The sequence below is a fragment of the Lepidochelys kempii genome, chromosome 10 (assembly GCF_965140265.1).
Source record: "Lepidochelys kempii isolate rLepKem1 chromosome 10, rLepKem1.hap2, whole genome shotgun sequence".
In the NCBI taxonomy this organism is placed as follows: domain Eukaryota; kingdom Metazoa; phylum Chordata; order Testudines; family Cheloniidae; genus Lepidochelys; species Lepidochelys kempii.
The window spans coordinates 2,307,309-2,328,510 of NC_133265.1; the positions used below are offsets into that span (position 1 = coordinate 2,307,309).

General features: G+C 40.8%; 1 protein-coding gene across 3 annotated transcripts in view; it reads right to left on the reverse strand.

Moving 5' to 3' along the window:
• The window catches only part of TNRC6A (trinucleotide repeat containing adaptor 6A), a 175,055-nt gene that overhangs the window by 4,409 nt on the left and 149,444 nt on the right, over positions 1 to 21,202 (reverse strand). For all 3 annotated transcript variants that reach the window (XM_073361630.1, XM_073361632.1, XM_073361631.1), the window contains 15 exons: positions 18,035 to 20,626; positions 16,924 to 17,088; positions 16,312 to 16,487; positions 15,878 to 15,967; positions 15,437 to 15,488; positions 13,115 to 13,257; positions 12,614 to 12,760; positions 12,300 to 12,437; positions 10,980 to 11,108; positions 10,801 to 10,878; positions 10,333 to 10,543; positions 5,977 to 6,108; positions 3,573 to 3,731; positions 3,052 to 3,192; positions 1,148 to 1,255 (listed from right to left, as the gene is read on the reverse strand). In XM_073361630.1, the coding sequence (XP_073217731.1) occupies positions 1,148 to 1,255; positions 3,052 to 3,192; positions 3,573 to 3,731; positions 5,977 to 6,108; positions 10,333 to 10,543; positions 10,801 to 10,878; positions 10,980 to 11,108; positions 12,300 to 12,437; positions 12,614 to 12,760; positions 13,115 to 13,257; positions 15,437 to 15,488; positions 15,878 to 15,967; positions 16,312 to 16,487; positions 16,924 to 17,088; positions 18,035 to 20,626 (4,461 nt within the window). The remainder of the gene's footprint in view (positions 1 to 1,147; positions 1,256 to 3,051; positions 3,193 to 3,572; positions 3,732 to 5,976; positions 6,109 to 10,332; positions 10,544 to 10,800; positions 10,879 to 10,979; positions 11,109 to 12,299; positions 12,438 to 12,613; positions 12,761 to 13,114; positions 13,258 to 15,436; positions 15,489 to 15,877; positions 15,968 to 16,311; positions 16,488 to 16,923; positions 17,089 to 18,034; positions 20,627 to 21,202) is intronic.

The following is a 21,202-nucleotide window of genomic DNA, read 5'->3' on the forward strand; positions in this document are numbered from 1 at the left end:
TACGAGATGCGAAGGGAAGCTGTGGTATTACCATCGCTAGCAATTCTCAGAGATGAGCCATAAACAGGCTTAGCAGAATTTGGTTTTTTGGAAGAATTCGATTTTTTATAATTTCAATGGATATCAATGTTTATTTTTAAGCATTTTTATATTTTATTCTATTTAAATTTTCAGTTTTGGAAAATTACAGGGTCAGAAAATTATTTAATGATAGTAATGTTCAAAAAGTTAAAAGCTTTATAACCATTAATACACATTGTCAGCATCATATGTCAAAAAAGAGACAATGTAAATAGCATTAAGTCAAACTAACAAGTTTTCACGCAGCATTTCTCTTACTACTTTCCATGTCTGCAGATTTCGATACAAGTATTTTTTTTGGGTCAGTTTGTGTCTGTGTGGAAAAATTAAAGTTTATTGGCATTTCCTAATAAAAATCCAAGCCTTCCAAGCCTAACTATAGAGAAATGGCTACTGATGAACTGGAGATGCTGTATGAATCTGTGAAACTTATTTTGAGGTAAATAGGAAACATTAACAAAAAAGACCTTAGAGGTTCCATTCAATCCTTGTCTCTGTGGATCTGCACATATTTTGGGACGCTTTTCCTCACAGCATGTGACTAAGCGTTTATCCATTTTCCCATTTTCATAGACTAGCAAGCAGCCACTATAACTACACAGCTATTTCTCCTCCTCTCCAACACCTTTCTGCACGTTTATTGTATCGAACTGAATGTGGGGAACATAAACAGGTAGTTAGTTTATGCCACTGTCCACCACAAACCTCTCCCTTTTTAGTTTAATGATAAATATCTGAAATTCTTCCAAAACTTCATAGCTTAGATTAAGAGACAAGGAGTGAACCAAGGTCCCCTTGACGGTCAACCTGAACTTCATACTTCATGGGTATAAGATTGACTTGGCACTTGTGGAAGTATTTCAAAATTCATAAGGCGTCAGAATTCTGCTAAAAATTGCTCAATTAAAGTAAAACCAGAAGTCACCATCCTGGAAATTAGCGATGATGTCATTGAGAGGAAGCCTTCCTTATTACTTTTAATTACTATTCAGTGCTTCAGTGACCAGCGCAGAGGGCAGGCAAAGTGAGGGCGGGCTCTGAACTTTGAGCAATACAGAGACCTTACCTGAAGTGCTTTGTGCTGTACTGCTGAGGGAAACACTGTAGCTGGAGGCACGAATGGATGACCAGGCACTAGTTGAAGGCAGCGCGGTGTTCAAAGATGAGGATGACCCTATTAAAAACGTAAATTACACAAAAAATAGTCCTCTCAGTGAAAAGGCAACAAGAACTGAAGGCATGAATCATAAATCCAGGCACATGTGCCTTAATGTTGCCAGACTAGAGAATGTTGCCATTCCATTCAGCCCTCTCCCCCTAGTGAACAGAGTGGCAAGTGCTTTGAATACCCAAGCGCTCAGCACCTAGAAGTTACTGTAACAAGAAAATATAGTTCCATTACTATAACCACAGCTTGATATAGCCTTGGGATTGCAATGCTGCCAGGTTTTGCTTCCCCGCATGTTCAAATAATTGCTTCTCAGCGCCCTGTAAAGGGCTACTAGCATGTATAATTACTTGCTAGCATTCTCTCCATATTGTACTCCTGAGGGAATTCTGCACCAAAAAAATTAAAATTCTGCGCCACAAAATTAAAAATTATGCGCACAATATTTTAAAGTTCTGTAAAATTCTGCAAATTTTATTTGTCAATAAATAAATGTGACTCCAGCATGGCAGTGGGGACCACTGGCTGCACTGAGGTGGGAGATCACCTTGAAGCCCCCACATCCCCCAGTACAAAGACTCAACAGTGAGGCTGCACCTGACCTTGACACATCAGGTGCAGGTGGGCAGGCTCAACTCAGGAGAATCGACATGTGTGGGGATCCAGGTGTGGAGTGAGAGGTTTCTGCGTGGGGCAATCTGGGTGCGGGCGGCTCAGTAGGGGATCTGGATGCACAGAGGCTTGTTGGGGTGTTCCGGGTGCAGGGACAATGGGATCTGCAGGGGATCCAGGTGAAGGTGGTTGAGGCGCTCAGGAGGGGTGTGTGGGTGTGGGGAGATGGGGCTCGGGGGGGCTCAGTGGGGTGGTCCGGGTGCTGGGGCTTGATGTGGTGGGGATCCAAGTGCAGCTGGTTGGGGATCAGTGGGGTGGGGGCTCATTGGAGGGGTCCAGGTGTAGGGTCATAGGGCTTGTCAGGGTGAGGGTTCAATTGGCCTGCTTACTGGGAGAGCCCCAGTTGCTCTTGAGAGGATGCTGCATGCCAGGCTCCCGCTTTCCCCCACGATTCCCCTGTTCCCTTTTCTTCTCCACCCCCTGCCCTATTCCACTCCCCATTCCTTCCCCACTGCTTCTTCCTCCCCTCACCCCCCCTTCATAGAATTATAGAAGATTAGGGTTGTAAGAGACCTCAGGAGGTCATCTAGTCCAACCCCTTGCTCAAAGCAGCACTAACCTTCCCTCATTTCCCCCACCCCCACCATGGGCATTTACTGTTGAACAGAATAGAAAACAGGAAGGCTCCCAGCACACAGAAGGGGAGCCTGACTGGCACTAGGACCCAGGAGGTGGCATTCAGCTGCAGAATCAACTGAGCTGAGACACAGCCTCCTTCAGCTGGGCAGCTCTGCGCTGCCATGAGCGTGGCAGTGGCATGTAACCCCGTGTTCCCCCCCCATGCCTTGCCTGTTTGGAGGGGGCAATCTCCCTCAAAAACTGCACCCAAGGTCACCTCTGTTCTTCCCCCACCAGCAGCTTCCCTTTGCTTCCCCGCTGTTTTCTGCAGGGAAACACAGGAAATTTGCAGTGGGTGGGGCATTTTCTGCAGTTGTGCAGTCCTGCAGAATCCCTCCAGGAGTAATATTGTTACCCTGCACCCAGAAACTCTGCTGCATCCACAGGATATTCTTCTAGCCATGAAACCTGTACTGTAACAAATGTACAATGAAAATCTAGGGAAGTGGCAATCCTCATCCTTCAACAAAATGTCTCTCCAGGTAGTTGGATCGTGATCTACTTATACATACCACTGTTCCTGTCCCTGAGGTGGTCAACTTCCCGCACAGTATTAATTGAAAGATTGTTTATGACACTGCCAGGAGTGACGTAAGGGTCAGTTTCAGGGTCGATGTTTGGATAACCTTTCCATGGCTCACCAGGACGAAATTCTAGGAATAAATGGGGGGGGGGGGGGGAGAGAAGAAGCAGCTTGAGATATGAAGTTGGCTTATTTCCTTTTACAGGCAATTCCTGTCTAAGCCCTATAAACTCTTACTCATGACCTACATGCCCAAGTATCTAAGCTCCTAATTTATTCTCTCAATTTAATTCCCTCACTCCTACTTTTTTGCACCTCTGTCGCCAGGGCAAAATTTCCAAGCACGGGGAAGTTCCATATATGACAAAGTCATTGATAAGACAGACCTCAATAAGATCCCATTAAACGCATGGCCACAATGATTTTTACTTCTAATGCCTGACAAACACAGAACAAACATTACTGAATAGATACAAGGCACACAATGAGTTAATTAATGCCAAATTTTACCTGGTGGCCAGTTAACACTGCTAGAGCCATTAGGCGATTTGGCACGTGGCCAGCCATCTCCAACAGATCCAGGAGGACTGGCTGGTGAATTACTGCTGTTCAAAAAGTCATATGGAACAAATGGGGAATCTTCCAGCCTAAAACCACTTGAAATAGCACCTATTAAAGAAAACAGGATCATCAAATATTCTTCTCAACTGACCTCACAGAACCACAAACCTCATCCCTTGCATATGTGGCATATTCATATCAAACACAGCTGAAAAGGTTTACTGGGTCAGATTTTAGTTCCCAATTGAGTCATTTCAAACTTGCAGTGGGCACAGTGTATTTAAGTCTGAGCAGTAGAAATGGAACATCTGCAATTTTTTTTCCTACTAAAAATGTGCTCCTGGTGATTTTCCAGGTCATGAGAAGCTGGTCATTAATAATCAGATCAATAATCTCAAACTCCTGGTGTTTTATCTGTTTGTAGTTCTTACCGACACAAAGACAGACATGGACATGGCAAGGTCTTCAGCACTCCAGTGTGGAAGTGAAGTGGCTGTTAAAACCATGGCTCTCAGTAGAGACTCTGTAGGTTCCCCTCTTTTACACTATTGAAGGTCTCATGAACTGCCCCATTAACTGGCACGAAGGAACTATTATTCACCACCACACTAAATAAAATGTAACACCCATATGCCAAAAGGAAACAACAGCTACCAGAAAATCTAAAGTTTGTAAATGAATATGAATTTTCAAATGAAATAGGAGAATCAGATTTTCTAGGTTACTGTGTGCTTCATCCCCAAAATGAAAATCTTTCTGGACTGAATTCTAATAGATTGTATCGGAGGTAACATGGTTCCTTACATATACTTATTACTAATACAAGCCCTGTAAATAACAAATGCAAATAATTAATTACAAAGTAGGTTAGTAGCAATGTATAGCAATTAGCTTAATACTACTCTGTATTTAAAGTATGTTGTCAAATCTAAGAAGAATTCAAATCCTGCATGTAAATCCATGAATAAGTCTATGGTCTAAAAGAGAAGAACCCCCCTTGATCCATTTGCAAAGTGCAAAGAGTACCTCTGCATACTCAGTCTCCAAAAAGCTGTGCTAACTATGTAGTAAATTCATTGACAAAGGTGTTTTGTGGGTTTTAGCTTTTTAAATAAACCTGCTGGCTAACAGCATCTGGCACAGAACAATGACAGAACTGACAGGGCAACTAAAATGTTAATCAGCTTTTTGATAATGCTCACAAAGGTGGGAGAACTCCAGGAAGCACTGGTTGTAGACCTCAATAAACCTTAAGTTATGTCACTGTCACTATTAGCAAACAAATGAACAGATATAATTGTCACCACAAAGTTATTTCTGAAGTAATGATAACTTCCCCGGATATATGCATCTTCTATAGGCCCACAGCAGGGTCAGAACCATCAGGTTTCTAACATTGAGGTAACTCTTGTTTCTTAATAAACTCAGGTAAGAGCAGCACATCTACTGGCATGTATAGATAATGATTAGCTTTCAGAACAAACAAGTGCAGTACCAGGATAACCCCACCAGATGTTTAGGGCAGTGAGGACTTTCCATAGTGTTAAAGCAGCTGACAAATCTAAACATACAACTAATGCAGCCCCAGAACTGAACTGCAATGAGAGACCATGTGAGGCATTTTATAAGTATTCATCTAGAGACTGTATGTCAAGTTTCAATCAGATGAGATTTCAGGTGATTTAAACATTGTTAAAATGCCAACTGAGTCTTGATTACAGAGTCACAGCACTGATTTGTGTTGTAGATTTGTTTGTTTGCTTATTCTAACATAGGGTATAGTAACCCTATTTTTCTACCCTTTACAAACACCCTGCATTTATATGTACATACACATTCTCAATCCAAACCTAAAAACAAAAGGTAAGACACGAAGACAAAGCATACATTTGTGGAGTTAATCCTATTGTAAACTATGATTAGATTAACACACTGGGTTGAGTTTCAAAAATTTTAAAAGCTGACGAAATGTAAGCCTTTGTTTTAAAATAAATAATGAAGTGTTCCAATCCAGATTAAGGTAGGAACTAGTATTCATGGCCACACTTTAAAAACAGGCCTTTTTTCCAGTTTCAATGAAGTTTTAAAAAAGTTATCCTTCCACGCATCAAAGCTAGTCACACATCAAGACGACTGGCTGGTGCTGAAGATACATAGCAAGTTTTAGTCTAAAACAACATTTTAGGACTAATAGAAATTCTGACAGAACGTAACTACATGCAACCTTAGCAATGGGACCCCAGTATACTCCAAAACATAGGGAATGGACGTTTCATATGCACACAGACCTTGAAAAGTTTTGTCTGATTCGTATGTAACGTCAGTGTTCTCACTAACAATGTGTTTAACATACCATGTTTGCTGGAGTTTTGATCCAATGAGGTGTTAACAGAAATGCTGTCCACCGTTGTCCATTTCCTCAGTCGTGATTGCGGCTCCTTAATACTGCTCATATCCATGTTTACATTCAAGTTTGAGTTCATTCCTAGAAATACATTGGTTTATGAAATAGAGATACGATACTTTTTGTTTGCTAACTGCCATGGTTTTCCTAATTACCTTTTAAGACCACATTGCTTTGGTCTGCTTGGTTCATGCTTCCAATTCACTATGTTATATTTTAAATGCATTAGAGTACTGAACACAGTGAACTTACTACAGATATAAGCACAGCAGTGCAAGCACTGAGCTCTTGGCTGATGCCCTCATGCAAAAATGCAAGTGGAAGGAGCCAAAGATGAGATTATGAATTAGACCCATATGAACAATACACCCACACACAATATAAGAAGTAAACATTCAAAAAATGAAATACAGAATTTTTTTCCCCCCCTAATACTGGTCTCAGATCAGTATAAAAACTTTCAGTCACAAGCAAAGATATTTATTTCAAGTCTCCCTGAGTCCCAAAGGTAGTTTTTGGCGAATATCTTTGACCTTATCTGTGTAGCAAAGTAGTACTACTATTCGATGAAAAGTCACATTCTAAAGTTGCCATCTTAAGGGACATCTCACTGGGGTCCTATTCAGCAGAAATGATATCTGGGCTCCTCCAGCTGGCGTCTCGGTCCCGGGCCTGGCTGAGCTAGTCATAGGATACTTGGCAAGGAGATGCGCAGGCATCGCTGTTTTTTTGTTCACATTTATCCATTTGTCCACAAACAACATTAATCCTGATTCAATACGAAACAAAAACAACCCACTTCCCCCAACCCGTGCTCTTTGCACGTTCTATGGAAGCAGTCTGGATTTGGAGCTAGAGTATAAATGGGGCACAGTCTGCCAAACCAGAATCATGGAAACTATCTGAACTGCCACTGTAACATTCGTGTATGGGAACCCAGTACTTAGTACTCAAGCTTAATGAACACACTGTATCAACTCTGGCATTCTACACTCACTCCAGTTCCTTCAGGGTATGCTCTGGCAAAGTCACAGGGTGATAATCTGAACAGTGAAGAGACAGCAGCCAAAGGTAGTTTAAAGAGTCTGAAGGCGATCCTTCTGATGCTGAGTGAAGTGGCAGAGACCTCATGGTCCATTACAAAGTATAACTCTGGAAACTTAAGGGGCATTTTGCCATCAGATCTCTATTTACAGTTTGCTTCATTCCTGTAAATCCTGCACATGGACCATGGGGTACCATTTTCATATACAGCTAAAGAGTCACAGGATTTCATGATTCATTTTACTGGCCTACTCACTTTCACTAGGAACTAGTCAAAGTTATTTCACTAGGAAAAGTTAAAGTTTGATACTGCATTCTTTTCTCAGGCCAACTTTTGCTGCCCTATGTATGGTCTCCAAAGAGAGCCCACAAGTAGATGCTGATGCCAGACAGGCTACCACTACTCTGCAGCACCTTTTAGGGAGCTTCCCAGCAAATGTTTCACTAACTGATAGGTGAACAGATGCAACATCCAAGATTCTGCAAACGTCAGACAACCGTCAGATCTGAAACAGTAGAAAGGAGAATAAAAATACGCCAGTGCTTGACCCCTCTATCTTGGGTTCTTTGCAAAGCAGTTGTGGGAAACACAATTGGTGCTCATTTCACACCAGTGATCTCTGCACCCTTTGCTTCAGCTCCAAAGAAGCTAGTGCAGAGGAGTCCACTGAAGTCTCCACACAGGGTATGATGAGGATCAGAGACTGGAAAATGGCCACAGCCAGCTCATAAAGGGGGATTCCATCTTGTGTACAGGAAAGTCTGCATGGGCCAAGTCCCATTATTTGATCTATGTGCAATGGAGAATGAATTTCACCCTCAGTACATGATCAATCTGGACCTGACCTCAGCAAGTCATCATGTAAGCCACCGTACATATCTGAAATGCTCCCATGATCATGTTCTTGGGAAATGCATAGTATTTCTCTACAAAAGGAAGAAGATATATCCATAGCAGAGGAAATATTTTTAAGACTAATAGGATCAGGCTATGGGAGGGTGAGATATAGAAAAACTGAATTTCTACTGAAAAAGAGCCCTACCTTGACGCACACAGATTTAATTCACTTATCTACAGTGTAGGGAGAGGCTGTCCTGCTCTGAATGCCAAAAGAAGCCCCCTATAATGCTGCAAAAGTATAAGCAGGAAATATAGCAACCTTTAGGAAGAGGTTTCAGAGTAGCAGCCGTGTTAGTCTGTATTTGCAAAAAGAAAAGGAGGACTTGTGGCACCTTAGAGACTAACGAATTTATTTGAGCATAAGCTTTCGTGAGCTACAGCTCACTTCATCGGATGCATTCAGTGGAGATGAGAGTATCCAGTTTTGAGAGCTCATTCTTAATCTTTCCCTATTTTCTGTAGAGGATGTTGATCAGGTGGTTCCGCAGTTTCTTTGAGAGCACGTGGCACAAGCTATCAGCATAGTCTGTGTGGTATGTAGATTGTAATGGATTTTTTACCTTCAGTCCTTTTGGTATGATGTCCATCTGTTTGCATTTGGAAAGGAAGATGATGTCTGTCTGTATCTGTATGAGTTTTTTCATGAAGTTGATACATTTCCACTCCTTAAGGCTAAATTCAGTGCCTTGCATAATGACAGGTTTCAGAGTAGCAGCCGAATGCACTGCATGCATCCGATGAAGTGAGCTGTAGCTCTCAAAAGCTTACGCTCAAATAAATTTGTTAGTTTCTAAGGTGCCACAAGTACTCCTTTTCTTTAGGAAAAGAACTCTCCAATTTTGGTTCTTCCTCACACTGTAACACTACTGCAGTCTGCTGCTAGGGATTGCCACCATCTATCTTATTGACTCAGTTCTTCACTGATAAGTTTAGTTTGTTCCAGCAACCTAATATTCTTATGCTTTAACTTTCACTTGTGACCTGGATTCTCCTTCACTTTTGATTTTATAATTTATATAGTGTTAATTCAAAGTATCTCACAACAATTCTACACACACAATTGTCACCCACCAGGGACCTGGAGTTAACCCTGCAAGTGAAACAACATCTGTTTAACAATGTACAGCAACATTACACAACAGTTTAAACCAAGGAGTGAAGAATGCTATATCCAGTTGAAACAGCAAGGGGAATTCAAGGTTGGCAAGATGTAATTACCCGATTTGGAATCTGGTAGGAGATCAGCATTATATATCCCTACTCTTGCAAGAAGTGCCATGGAATCGTTAATGACCACCAGTGGGCCACATATTTACATATCCTCTTAATTAGCTACCAAGAAGCTGGATCTGGACACCAACCAACAGCACCTATTAAGCAGCAGCTTAGGTTTCAGTCTGGCCACAAGCAAAGTGCCAGGGGGCTACATGCAGTGTAGCAGCATGGCCTGCACTAATCTACTTGCACCACATCATTCAATCTCTAAAGCAAGGGGATTTCGGCAGCAGAGTCTGTTAAAAAAATATTTTTTTTTCCTACAGAGTAGAACAACATGAATGCAAAGGAGACTAGCTCAACATAAGCAGCAGGACTAGAGAGATGTGCGAGCAAAGCAAACTGGGCAGGGAAGGAGGGAGAAATGGAATACCAATTTTAGGAAATATTAAAAAAGTAATTAGAAGGGACCTAAGGAAGGAAAAATATACAAGCCTGGAATTTCTGAAGTGGAAATTGGATAGAAGCCTGAAAGTGTAGAAAAAAGGGGAGAGAAAAAGGACATGATGTTTGCAATTATACAAAAGTTAATTTGTTTTGCCTACAGTGATAGAAGTATTCTGAGTTCAGAGCTAACGTTTTTTTATGTAATTAAAGCAGCTGGATAAAACTTTTACAAGTTAGCAAAATGGTATTTGCTATCTATGTAATTCCAAAACCAGGGAAGACATTTTAATAGCTAGAGAAATAAGACCTTTCATGTGGGTTCCTCACACGGATACTGGAGTCACAATTATGTACTTAGGATTTTATGTCAGCAGCTCTGGACCCGCAGGGTCAGAAAGACAAATACAAGGAGACAGACATTGCAAAGAACTGAAAACATTTTGCACTGTAACACAGACTTATTCACCGTTGGAGATGGTATGAGTTTGATTGGCCAAATTCTTTCCTGAACAGAGACAACAGGATGAGTCCAATAGAAGAGGCTGCTGCTCTTCGTGACAGAGAAGCACTAACAGGATACAAAACAGGTTTGTTCCCAGAGGGGAAAAAGCCAAAGAAAAAGGTAAAAGGGAAGGTTGTGCATCCGGTGGCACACAAGCATCAGTTAACTGCACTAGACTAGCGATGGAGAAACTCACCTATAGGGAAGCTGCTGAATGCATTTATTGGTGATGGCCCTTTCTGCAGCTCAGGAGTAGCATGGGGTATGACATTCTCAAGGAAAGATTTCATGGCAGGCTGATGGAGTGGCTGCTGTTGAGATGGTGGAGTCTGCTGCTTCATTAACAGGTTTGGATCAAGCTGACGGGACTGTTGCATCATCTGTTGCTGCATACTAAGAGATCGACCCTTAACAAAAATCCACATCAGTCATGAAATAAATGGGGGGTGGAGGGGAATATCACATTTGGCAAGAGCAGATAAATACACTAATGCATTTTCCTTTGTATATTTTAGCTCAGCAAAATCCATCACTAAGGTTAAAGTGCATTCCATCCTGTGGTTCAAGCACCAGGAAAGTCTCACTTTCAACAAACAATTGCAACAAACAATTCTCTCAAGACAGTTTAAAAAAAATTTTTTTTAAAGCTTGTCTAAGATTGTACCTGCTGTTCCTGCTGTTGACGACCACTAGAAGGCATGCTTCTCTGATTCTGCGCTTTTTGCTGCTGAGCCAACAACCGCTAAGAAACAGAACGTTTTTATGAAGGGGCACAGTTCAGATAAAGTTTTTGATCAGATTTTAAAGTTTAAAAAAATAGAATGAGTAGGTTGTTTTGCTTACTTGTAACTGGGAGATCTGAGAAAGCTGGTTCAACTGGGATAGTTGGTTCAACATGGCTACCTGCTGTGGGCCAAAAAGTGGACTCAGGCCACCGTTGTTTGGTGCATACTTCAGTAAGGATACTGGAACCTGTAAAATGGGCCATATTATAGCATACGGGGTTTGACAGAACATGAACCATGACAATCTATAGTTGTACACTGGTAGATTGACAGTAACCTATGCAGTTAACCAAAAGTAAGATAGGCAGTTATACAGCACAACCATCAGGTCAACAAGAATTCAATGCTCTGAAAGTGTGAAATATGCTCCCCTATAAAAATAATTAGAAGATAAATATAGTAAAATATCAGACACAGACACTAGTAAACGCAAAAAAAGTAAAGTAAAACATTACATTTTCACAACGGAAGGCACAAAAGTCTGGAAAAGCATGATTTAGGGTTCCGACACCAATTTTAACTCAACTGTGTTGCAAACCCTGCTTGCTTAATGCTACGTACCGAAGAGAGATCTTAAGTTCAGGATCTAAGAAAAACAAACAGAAAAGACTACATATGTGCAATGCCACGGAGTAATCAACACTGTCAGAGCTCTAAGTTGTAATTTTGATTGTGTGTGTAGCATTGGAACATGTAGGTTACTGCCCCCGACTTCTGATTTTGAAAGAAACATTAGTGGAACACAGATGGGTCTCTGTCACCAGGAATGGCATCCTATCCGAATGCTCTAGGAAGTGTGCACTCAGAACTTCACTTCAGAGACTCCTGTAATGCTGCACCAGTGCTTCTGTGGAGACCCTTCTACTCTCCACACAGGCAAGGAACTCGGGGTTCGGCTTCAGGACATCCTCTGTAACTGGGAGAGTATAGGTAGGGAGAAAAGCGCACTTCGGAGAGTTAGCTACAGGGTGGGAGGATCCAGGTTAAAGTCAGGGATGCTGCTGTCAGCATTACAGGAAAATCAAGCACATGCAGGTCACATGTAACGTCCTGCCAATTTAAGGATGTTTCCTATGGCTTGTTTTCAGCCTCGCATTTTCAGATATTTACAAATATTTTTAAACCGTTTTTCCCCAGATCCAGCAAAGATTGTGTTGTTCACTACGAACTGACTTTTTGGGTTGAGAGAAATGTTTATTATGCCATAAACCTCAGTAAATGAATGGATAGAATTTGCTCCAAATTATAAGTAATTTTTCAACCGAGACCAAGTATAAACAGTTGTACTCCCCCACTGGAATGTTTTGGAAACTGTGGATGACTGACAGTAAGGGAATTCGGTCACGTTAACAACAGTGGGTGCTCTGTCTTGTATTACCTGAGGGGCGAGTAATGGAGGAGGCACTTGAGCACGTGAGTTAGGCTGGGAAGAATTAAGAGGTTGTGCTGGGGGCTGCTGCATGCTCCTGGGCTGTGCTGCTACGTTACCAACACCAAACACACTGGGATTGCCATTCTGGAAAGAGAAAGACGCATTCGTGATAATACCCCTCTTCTGCAGCTTCCCCCACCCCTATGTATTCAGAATTAGAATTTAATGGTATATCAGCCAAAACAGTAGTTGAGATGCTATTTCAAAGGAATAAAACGCTCTCATCAAGTAACATGCCAAGGATATGCACATGGCCTTACCTGTCTAACAGAATTCAAGTTTTGCATACCCAGCCCTGCTAGGGAGCCAAGGGCTTGGTTAGGTAGTGCACTATTTGAAGGGGGAAGCTTCATGTTTTGATTGGAAATAAACTGCATGTTTTGGGACTCGTCTGCTACAATGCCATCCTGATTGGACAGACAAACAGATGCGCAACAACCAGCCAGCAAGCAAGCAGAAGGGAGAAACCATTGCCAGGAACAGAAGGGAAGAGTCACATGACAGTCCAGCATCAACAGGAAACAGGCAGAAAACAAAAAAGACCAGATTAGTGTTATCTGCACTGCAAGTAGAAGAAGAGCGCTATATAAGTGCTTAGTATTGATAAATAAGTTAAAAGGACAAAACAAGTTTTACAGATTAAAAGTAAAGACCTAATTTATCTCTACACCTAGTACAGAAGCTATGGGACAAATGGATCATAGCTACAGACTGCTGTCTGAATTCACGTTCATCCGGGTTAGAGTTAATCTGTCACTAACCTTATCAAAATAAGGACTGCGATCCATGGAAGACTCTTTGGAAATCTGAGGACGAGAACCAGGGCCCTTTCCTACCACCCGATTGTAATCTCCAACGTTCAGGCCATGCTTATCCAACTCTATTCGTTTATCCTGTAATATTCCTAATAAGGTGAAGAAAGAAAGGCAATGAAGTTGAAGAGTCCAATTAGTTGCTCAAATACTTAATAAATAAGTATGTACTATTCTATCACTGCTCTAAACGAGGCACTACTGAATAAGATGTTTGAATGATTTTAAACACCATTTTTCTTGTTTTGCCTTACAGTGCAAAAAATACTATGACGACTGCTATACGAGATTGCCACAGGACTGATTAAACAGATTTTACTGGTCTTCAGACAAAACTGACGGCATTGTTTTTGTGGGGAACATGGCAAGTCTCACACAGTGTTTGAAGTTTGTATTTCCAGATGTTAACCACACATTCTTAATACTAGCAGTAAAAATTTTCCTGATTTGCAGTTACATTTACCATCTTCCTTCTATTTGGATGAGAAAATTCCATAAATCCTTTAACAAGTACTTCATTCAGTTACAAAAATCCTTTAAAGAAACAATAGATAAAAATTATTTAAGATATCTTATCTGCATATACTAGTGTCACACTGGATAATTAAACCAGAAAAATTTAAAAATCCAATTTACTTTTCAAAATTTAAGAGCGGCCAAACTGGGTCAGACCAAAGGTCCATCTAGCCCAGTATCCTGTTTTCCGACAGCGGCCACTGCCAGGTGCCCCAGAGGGAATGAACAGAACAGGTAATCATCAAGTGATCCATCCCCTGTTGAACATTCCCAGCTTCTGGCAAACAAACAGAGGCTAGGGACATCATCACTGCCCATTCTGGCTAATAACCATTGAGGGACCTATCCTCCATGAACTCATCTAATTCTTTTTAGAACCCTATTATAGTCTTGGCCTTCACAACACCCTCTAGCAATGAGTTCCACAGGTTGACTGTGTGTTGTGTAAAGAAATACTTCCTTATGCTTGTTTTAAACCTGCTGCCTATTAATTTCCTTTGGTGACCTCTAGTTCGTGTGTTATGGGGAGTAAATAACACTTCCTTATTTACTTTCTCCACACCAGTCATGATTTTATAGACCTCTCATATCCCTCCTCAGTCGTCTCTTTGTCAAGCTGAAAAGTCCCAGTCTTATTAATCTCTCATATGGAAGCTGTTCCATACCCCTAATAATTTTTGTTGCCCTTTTCTGAACTTTTTCCATTTCCATCACATTTTTTTTTTTACATTAGGCGACCAGATCTGCATGCACTATGCAAGATGTGGGCGTACCATGGATTTACGTAGAGGCAACATGATATTTTCTGTCTTATTACCTATCCCTTTCCTAATGATTCCCAACATTGTTAGCCTTGGCCGCCACTGCATATTGCATGGATTTTTGTTTACATTTTGCCTTTTAGCTTATCCAATACAAATTACCTATTCAGTTTAATTCTCTCTCTCCTACTGCACCATGAAGGGGACTGTAAATTTCAAAAAAAATGACAACGCAATGATCTTAATAAAAATATTTATAATTTGTTTACAATTTTCCTTACACAATCTAGAGTAAGGACCAAAACTACCTGACCATGTGCAATTCTGAACAAATTCTGCTCATCTTTGAGATGCACTCACAGAATGGTCATCTTGTAACTAGTGGATACTGTTTTTTCCTCCACGAGAGACTTCTACTGTACACCTTTCATTTTCACTCATTATTCAAAGTAATTCTACTATGTTTATTTGCTAGAGAAATCACTCAAACTTACTATGAATAGACCAGTTCCACATAAACAGACTTTCATTAATAAGAGGTTACAGTAAAGATAAATATACTGTAAAATATCCTTAGCATGTAAGATTCTTTTATAGTTAATGAAAACCTCTGAACAGCTAAATTTGTTGTTTGTTTCTAAGAACAAACAAAATGCATTAGTGATTGATGCTGTATCAGAAATCTGTGTTTCCAATAGGAACGAAGTGGTTCCGGAGGCGGCCTAGGTAGGGTTTTAAACTCATAGTTAGGCTCCCATCATATAAACACTTATGCACATGCATAACTTTACCTTTGAGCAATTCCATTGCCAACACTGGGACTAATTACATATGTCAAGTTTCTCATGTGTGCAAACATTTACATAATCAGAACCTTAGTTTCTTTAGGGGAATGAGAACTTTATTTTTTAGTAACTCAGGAGAAGATGCAAACAAAAAGATGTGGAATACAGATTTGATAGTTAAACACAAGACTAATTTGCCTTATGCTTACCTCCAGACATGTCCATCTTATTGCTCGGTATGGTTTCTTCTGGTGATTCTCTCTGAAGTAATAAAATGAATCAGTTTAGTAAGAACCTTTTAAAAAAATTAAAACAGAGGAGATCCAGATACAGTGAGTATTTCATTCAACTCTGCAAGAAAGAATAATCAAACTTCTGACAAAGCAAGTGTGATTTTGCAAGCCTTTTTTTCCTATTTTCCAATTTCTGTATCGATGAAGTACGACATTTTCAGACACAAAAAATATTGTACATGCTACTAGAATTAAAACTCAGTAATGTTTATAAGTTTTTCAAACAACAGGTGTTCTTATATTGAAGATCTGAACAGTAAAGGAAAGGAAAAAACAAATCAAAGAAGAAAGGAGTTAATCTAAATTTGAAAATGATTTAATTGAAACAAGGGTATTTATCAAGCCTGACAAACATACCATACTTACTGAAAAACTGAGATTTGTGAATTGCTTAATGAATGGATTTATCCATGTTTCATCTTGTTTATTTCCACCTTTCATTGTTCCCTTAAAAATAAAAGGGATTACTGTGATAGTTGAAACAGTCACCAGCACTTAGATTACATTGTAAGAAAGGATTAAATTAAAATGTAAACAAGGATTAAGCCTTCCTACATAATTGTACAACAGAGTTCAACGGGGTCCTTAATACTGACTGGGGCATTTAGAAGCTACTGTAATGCAAAAAAAAGCTAAACAAAAAAACCCCCACACCACACAAACTCCCCACACCTACACCTACCCACAAAATAGTTCCGGTGAGAGAGGATTTTAGGAATTACATCCATTTTCTGTCCCTCAGACTTCTCGCATTCTTAAATTCCAGCATCACCTCGTAAAGTCATAATTACCTTTGTAGGCATTTTTTTCATGTACGGTGGCCAATTCAAAGACGGGTTAACTTCTTGGGATGAACTGCTGTTCCACATTCCAATCTCTACATCATCTTCTTCCTCCCAGCTGGTCTGACGACTCCCTGGCAATGACATATCATCACCACACCAACCATCTTGCATAGATTTAGGCCCTGGGTGTAAAGATTTTTCAGTCATGAACTCCCTTTAATGCAAATACATCTTAAGGTTGCCAGACTATATTCAATTGTTATGTCAAACTATATTATTGTGAGAAACCTGATATTCTGCCATAATCTTGTGAATCCAGGGAGATCAAAGGCAACAGAAAAAGAAGTCAACCAACAACGTTTGTTTTAACTTATGTCACTAGTTTAAAAAAAAGCTGCTAATTTCTCATTATTAAAAATACTAATGAAAGTAGAATTTATCTTCAGTACTTAAGATCTGAGAAAGTCACTAGCAAATTTACAGAGCCTACATCTACCTTTTGTATTTATGTAAATGTCAAGATACAAGGCTTTTATATTTGAATTCACAATCAAACTTCTTGGTCACTATTTCACACTTCACCACCTGCATACTCAAAGAAGCTACAAAAGCACATACCAGGTTTACTTGAAGCCTGCTGACCAACAGAAGCATTTCCCCAGCCAGACGTGACTGCTGCATCACTGATGGGCTCTCCCCAGCTCGTACCAGTATCCATGGGTTTACCCCACGCGGACGTTCCATTATCTACAGTAGTGGCAGGAGTAGAAGGCTCTCCCCAACCTTTTTAAAGCAGGAGTTATTGGTGAGTTTAACAAGTCTTAAAACATTATGTAAAATGCTGAGGGGTTCTTTACACTCAAAATATAAGACAGCACAAATAACTAAAAGCAAGATAAATACACATTTTAAATCAAGTAAAATATTGCAGTTGTAAGATTTTTCATGAGGAAAAGACTAAATATAACACCAGTTCCATACATGAAGACATTACATTTTGATTACAGAGATTTCTCAAATGAGAAGACATTAAACGTCTAAAAACTACACTTCAAATTGAAGGCTTTCCTTTTTTGGATCAGATTCAAATGCAACTGAAAATTACTGGAAGGCAAATACTTTCTTAGATATACTGTGCAAGCTCAACTACCCTTTCCCTCAATCTATTAAGGTCAGAGCTCTTTTTCTGAAGTCCAATCCTGCTATAGCAATATAAAACTCCCAGTGCCTTCCCTCACCAAAAAGTGAACAGCAAAGTGCCCTCCTCACTGTTGGCAATAAAAACTCTGTATTAAGCACACAGGTGAAGTCTTGAGCCTGCACTGTACCTTGCAGACACCTCTTAACACCACTCTGTTTGCTATAGAGGCTTAAAGTTAATGTCACAGCTGAAGTTAATTAAAATCTGGAGCTACATACAAAGCAAAAGCGCTTCCCTTTCTGGATGTTGCTTTTTTATTAATTATTATTATTAAATTCTTCCTCTGCACCCTCAGCCACTTAAATGCAGGAGTAGCCTAGCCCTAACTATACCGCTCAAGTTCACTTTTTAAATTTCAGAAAGATTCCTTCAAATAAAATACAAGCACTGAAAACCTATTTGCACCGTTCTCAGTTCTCTGACAAAACTATTCCCTACCTTACAGAAGTTTCTAGTTTCAAACAAAGACCAGAGAAGTGTTTTATAATTGCCCAAGAAAACTCAGGTCTAGGCAAAAGGAAGTCTTACCGGAACCATTACTGCCCTCCTTGCTGGACATGGCACTCGAAGGCAGTAGCTGCTGATGTGCCTGTGCTTGCTGGTCTGAACCGCTGCTGCCGTTTGGGACATTTTTATTCCACATATTCACATTTTTGTAGTTGTATTTGCTTGGATCACCCCAAGCAGAAGTTCCATCATCAATTTCCATTTTACGGCGTATTGATTCTGGGGATGGCTCCTCCCATCCTGTGGGTTCCTCTTCCTTCGCTGGACTTGGTATTGGTCCACCCAACCACCCAGAACCTGGTGGTTTATTTGTGGTAGATGGTGCTCCCCAAGATCCAACATCTTGCTGCTTGTTCCAGTCTGGGGAGTTGACTGGCTTTGACGAATCACCCCAACCTTGAGGCTGATTTGATCTGGGAGGTTCTCCCCAGCCCTGACTCGGATTAGACTTTGCAGGCTCATCCCATCCAGAAGCATTATTTGGGTTAGTATTACTACTTCCCCAAGTAACAGAATTTGATTTAGCAGACTCATTCCAACCAGATACTGATCGGTCACTGTCACTACCTCCTGAACTAGATTTCTTAGCCTCACCCCAATGGTTGCTTCTTGAATTTTCTCCCCAGCTGTCATTGGCAGAAATTGCCCAACCCTGGCTGGCTTTTTGTCCATCTACCCATCCCTGTTTGATCTTCTGTGCATCATTCCAAGACGACTTGTCCTCTTTGCCATTTACCCATATTTGATTGCTCTTAACCATTACTGTAGCAGCAGAATCCTCTTCCCACCCCCCTTGACTGTTTGAGCCTTTGGAGTCTCCCCACCTTGTAGCAGACTTTGGATCTCCCCACCCTGATATAGATGAGGTATCATTAACATTAGGGCTAGGTCTCTCCACACATCCCCCTGAGCTGGAAGTCTGTGTCACAGAGCCTCCCCAGGCCTCTGTCCCATTGTCAGTCTTTCTTTCACCTCTTGGCGATGTTTCAGTATCCCAGGCAGTGTTTTGTTTAATTGGAGTCTGTCCCCAACCAGTGTTGGAAAGGACACGTGGATCTAAGTCAGTTCTGCTCACTATGCTTTGGAGTAATGCATGCTGGTCAACTTTTCTTCTCTCTCGGTTCTGTCCTTCTGCAGTGACTTTATCATCATGGCATCCAGTGCTCTCTGTACTACCCTCGCTATCCCCAGTACCTGTTTTGGCCCATACATTGTTCTGCTCAGTTATCTGAGATGCAGCAGAATTCTGGCTATTAAGATCATCCTCTTCAGCAGATTTCCATCCATTTGTAAACTTCCTACTATTTCCATTTACGCTTTCATTGGAATGCTGATTGCTAGGCAGTTTATTCCATTCCCCATTTGAAATGCTAGTGCCAGTGTTTTGTGCAGCGTTGCCCCATCCTCTTCGACTTCCTCCAGAACTCACACCATTTGCGCTTCCCCATGGCATATTTTGGGAGTTGACTGTCCCTCCCTCCCATACCCCTCCTCCTTTATTCCCATTGATTTGAAAATTAGTGCTGCCAGGCCCATTGATGCCAGGCTGCGTTAGAGTTGCATTCACAGTGTCACTATTAGCTTGGCTGTTTGGGTCTGAACATTTGTCTCCAGAGTAATTAGAACCATAGGCAACCCACGTAGTACCATAAGATCCACCATTTTTTGCCTCACCATTGCTAAGATGAGAAGTGGAAGTGCCATTTGTAACTGGAGAGGCCTGAATCGGAGAATGATTCATTGTGCTCACACGCCAGGCCCCAGGCCCTGTATTATTAGGCAGTTCGTTAATCTGTACTGAACCAGCAGAGTTTGGTAAACTAGAGGTCATAAAGTTAGTAGTGTTATTTGGTCCATTCATTTCAGTGTTAAGGTTTTGAGGTTGTCCACTGAATGAAACCTTCCTTGTACCATTCACTTCAGAATCACAATTTTCCTGAAGGCTTGCCCAGGAACCATGGGCTGAACCACCCACTTTAGAGTTAATACTCTGATTGTTAGACTTCTGACCTATGGTACTGCACTGAATATTTGTGCCAGAATTACCACTCCCTACAGACCCTTTCAGGGCATGTCCATTGTTCTCCAATACAGGCCAGGCACCATGGTTGCCATTTGAATTCAAAGTGCTTGGATTTAACCCTCCATTTGATGAAGAGTTTATGGTGCCCCAAGCATTCATTCTATTGTTGCTACTTTCAGATTTGCTGTCAGGAGCATCCACAGAAACTTGACATGTGCTTATTATGGTTCCATGGGATATACCCCATGGCCCATTAATACTTCCATTGCCCACATTATTGCTGTTGCTACCAACCACAAACTTATTTTGAGAACCATGTCCAATGCCATTCCGAATGCTATCGTTTTCACCACCTGTGCTCCCTGAAGCCATTATAACAAGATTTCTCTCTGACCCAGAGCTAGAGGCGGAGTCAGTGTCCATACATTCTGAAGCCAACTCTGGGTCACTGCCTGTGATTGATGGCCATGCTTCTTTGTCAGAACCGTCTACGATAACTTTATCCCAGTTTGTGCTGGAGTCACTATTTGAAGAGACTGGTCCCCAGTGAGAATTTTCATAATGGGATCCTAGACCACTGTGGTTCAGATCTAAAAAGAAAAGGAAAACAAAAAAGTCCTTCTGTAAATTCAAGAATTTTACGACAGTTAACACACACACACACAAAATACAGTAGAACCTCAGAGTTACGAACACCAGAGTTACAAACTGACCAGTCAACCACACACCTCGTTTGGAACCAGAAGTGTGCAATCATGCAGCAGTAGAGAGATAATTTTATTTATTTATTTTTTTTTATATACACACACCCACCCCCCCCACATACAAAATAAAGGGAAAGTTAAAAAAGATTTGACAAGGTAAGGAAACTATTTCTGTGCTTGTTTCATTTAAATTAAGAGGGTTAAAAGCAGCATTTTTTCTTTTGCACAGTAAAGTCTCAAAGTTGTATTAAGTCAGTGTTCAGTTGTAAACTTTTGAAAGAACAACCCAAACTGTTTTGTTCAGAGTTATGAACATTTCAGAGTTATGAACAACCTCCATTCCCGAGGTGTTTGTAACTCTGAAGTTTTACTGCATAAGACAAGTACAGCAATTCAAAAGTCAAAGATACTGCACAGATTACGCTAACACTTATCACTGGATGTTATGAAGACATTATTAAT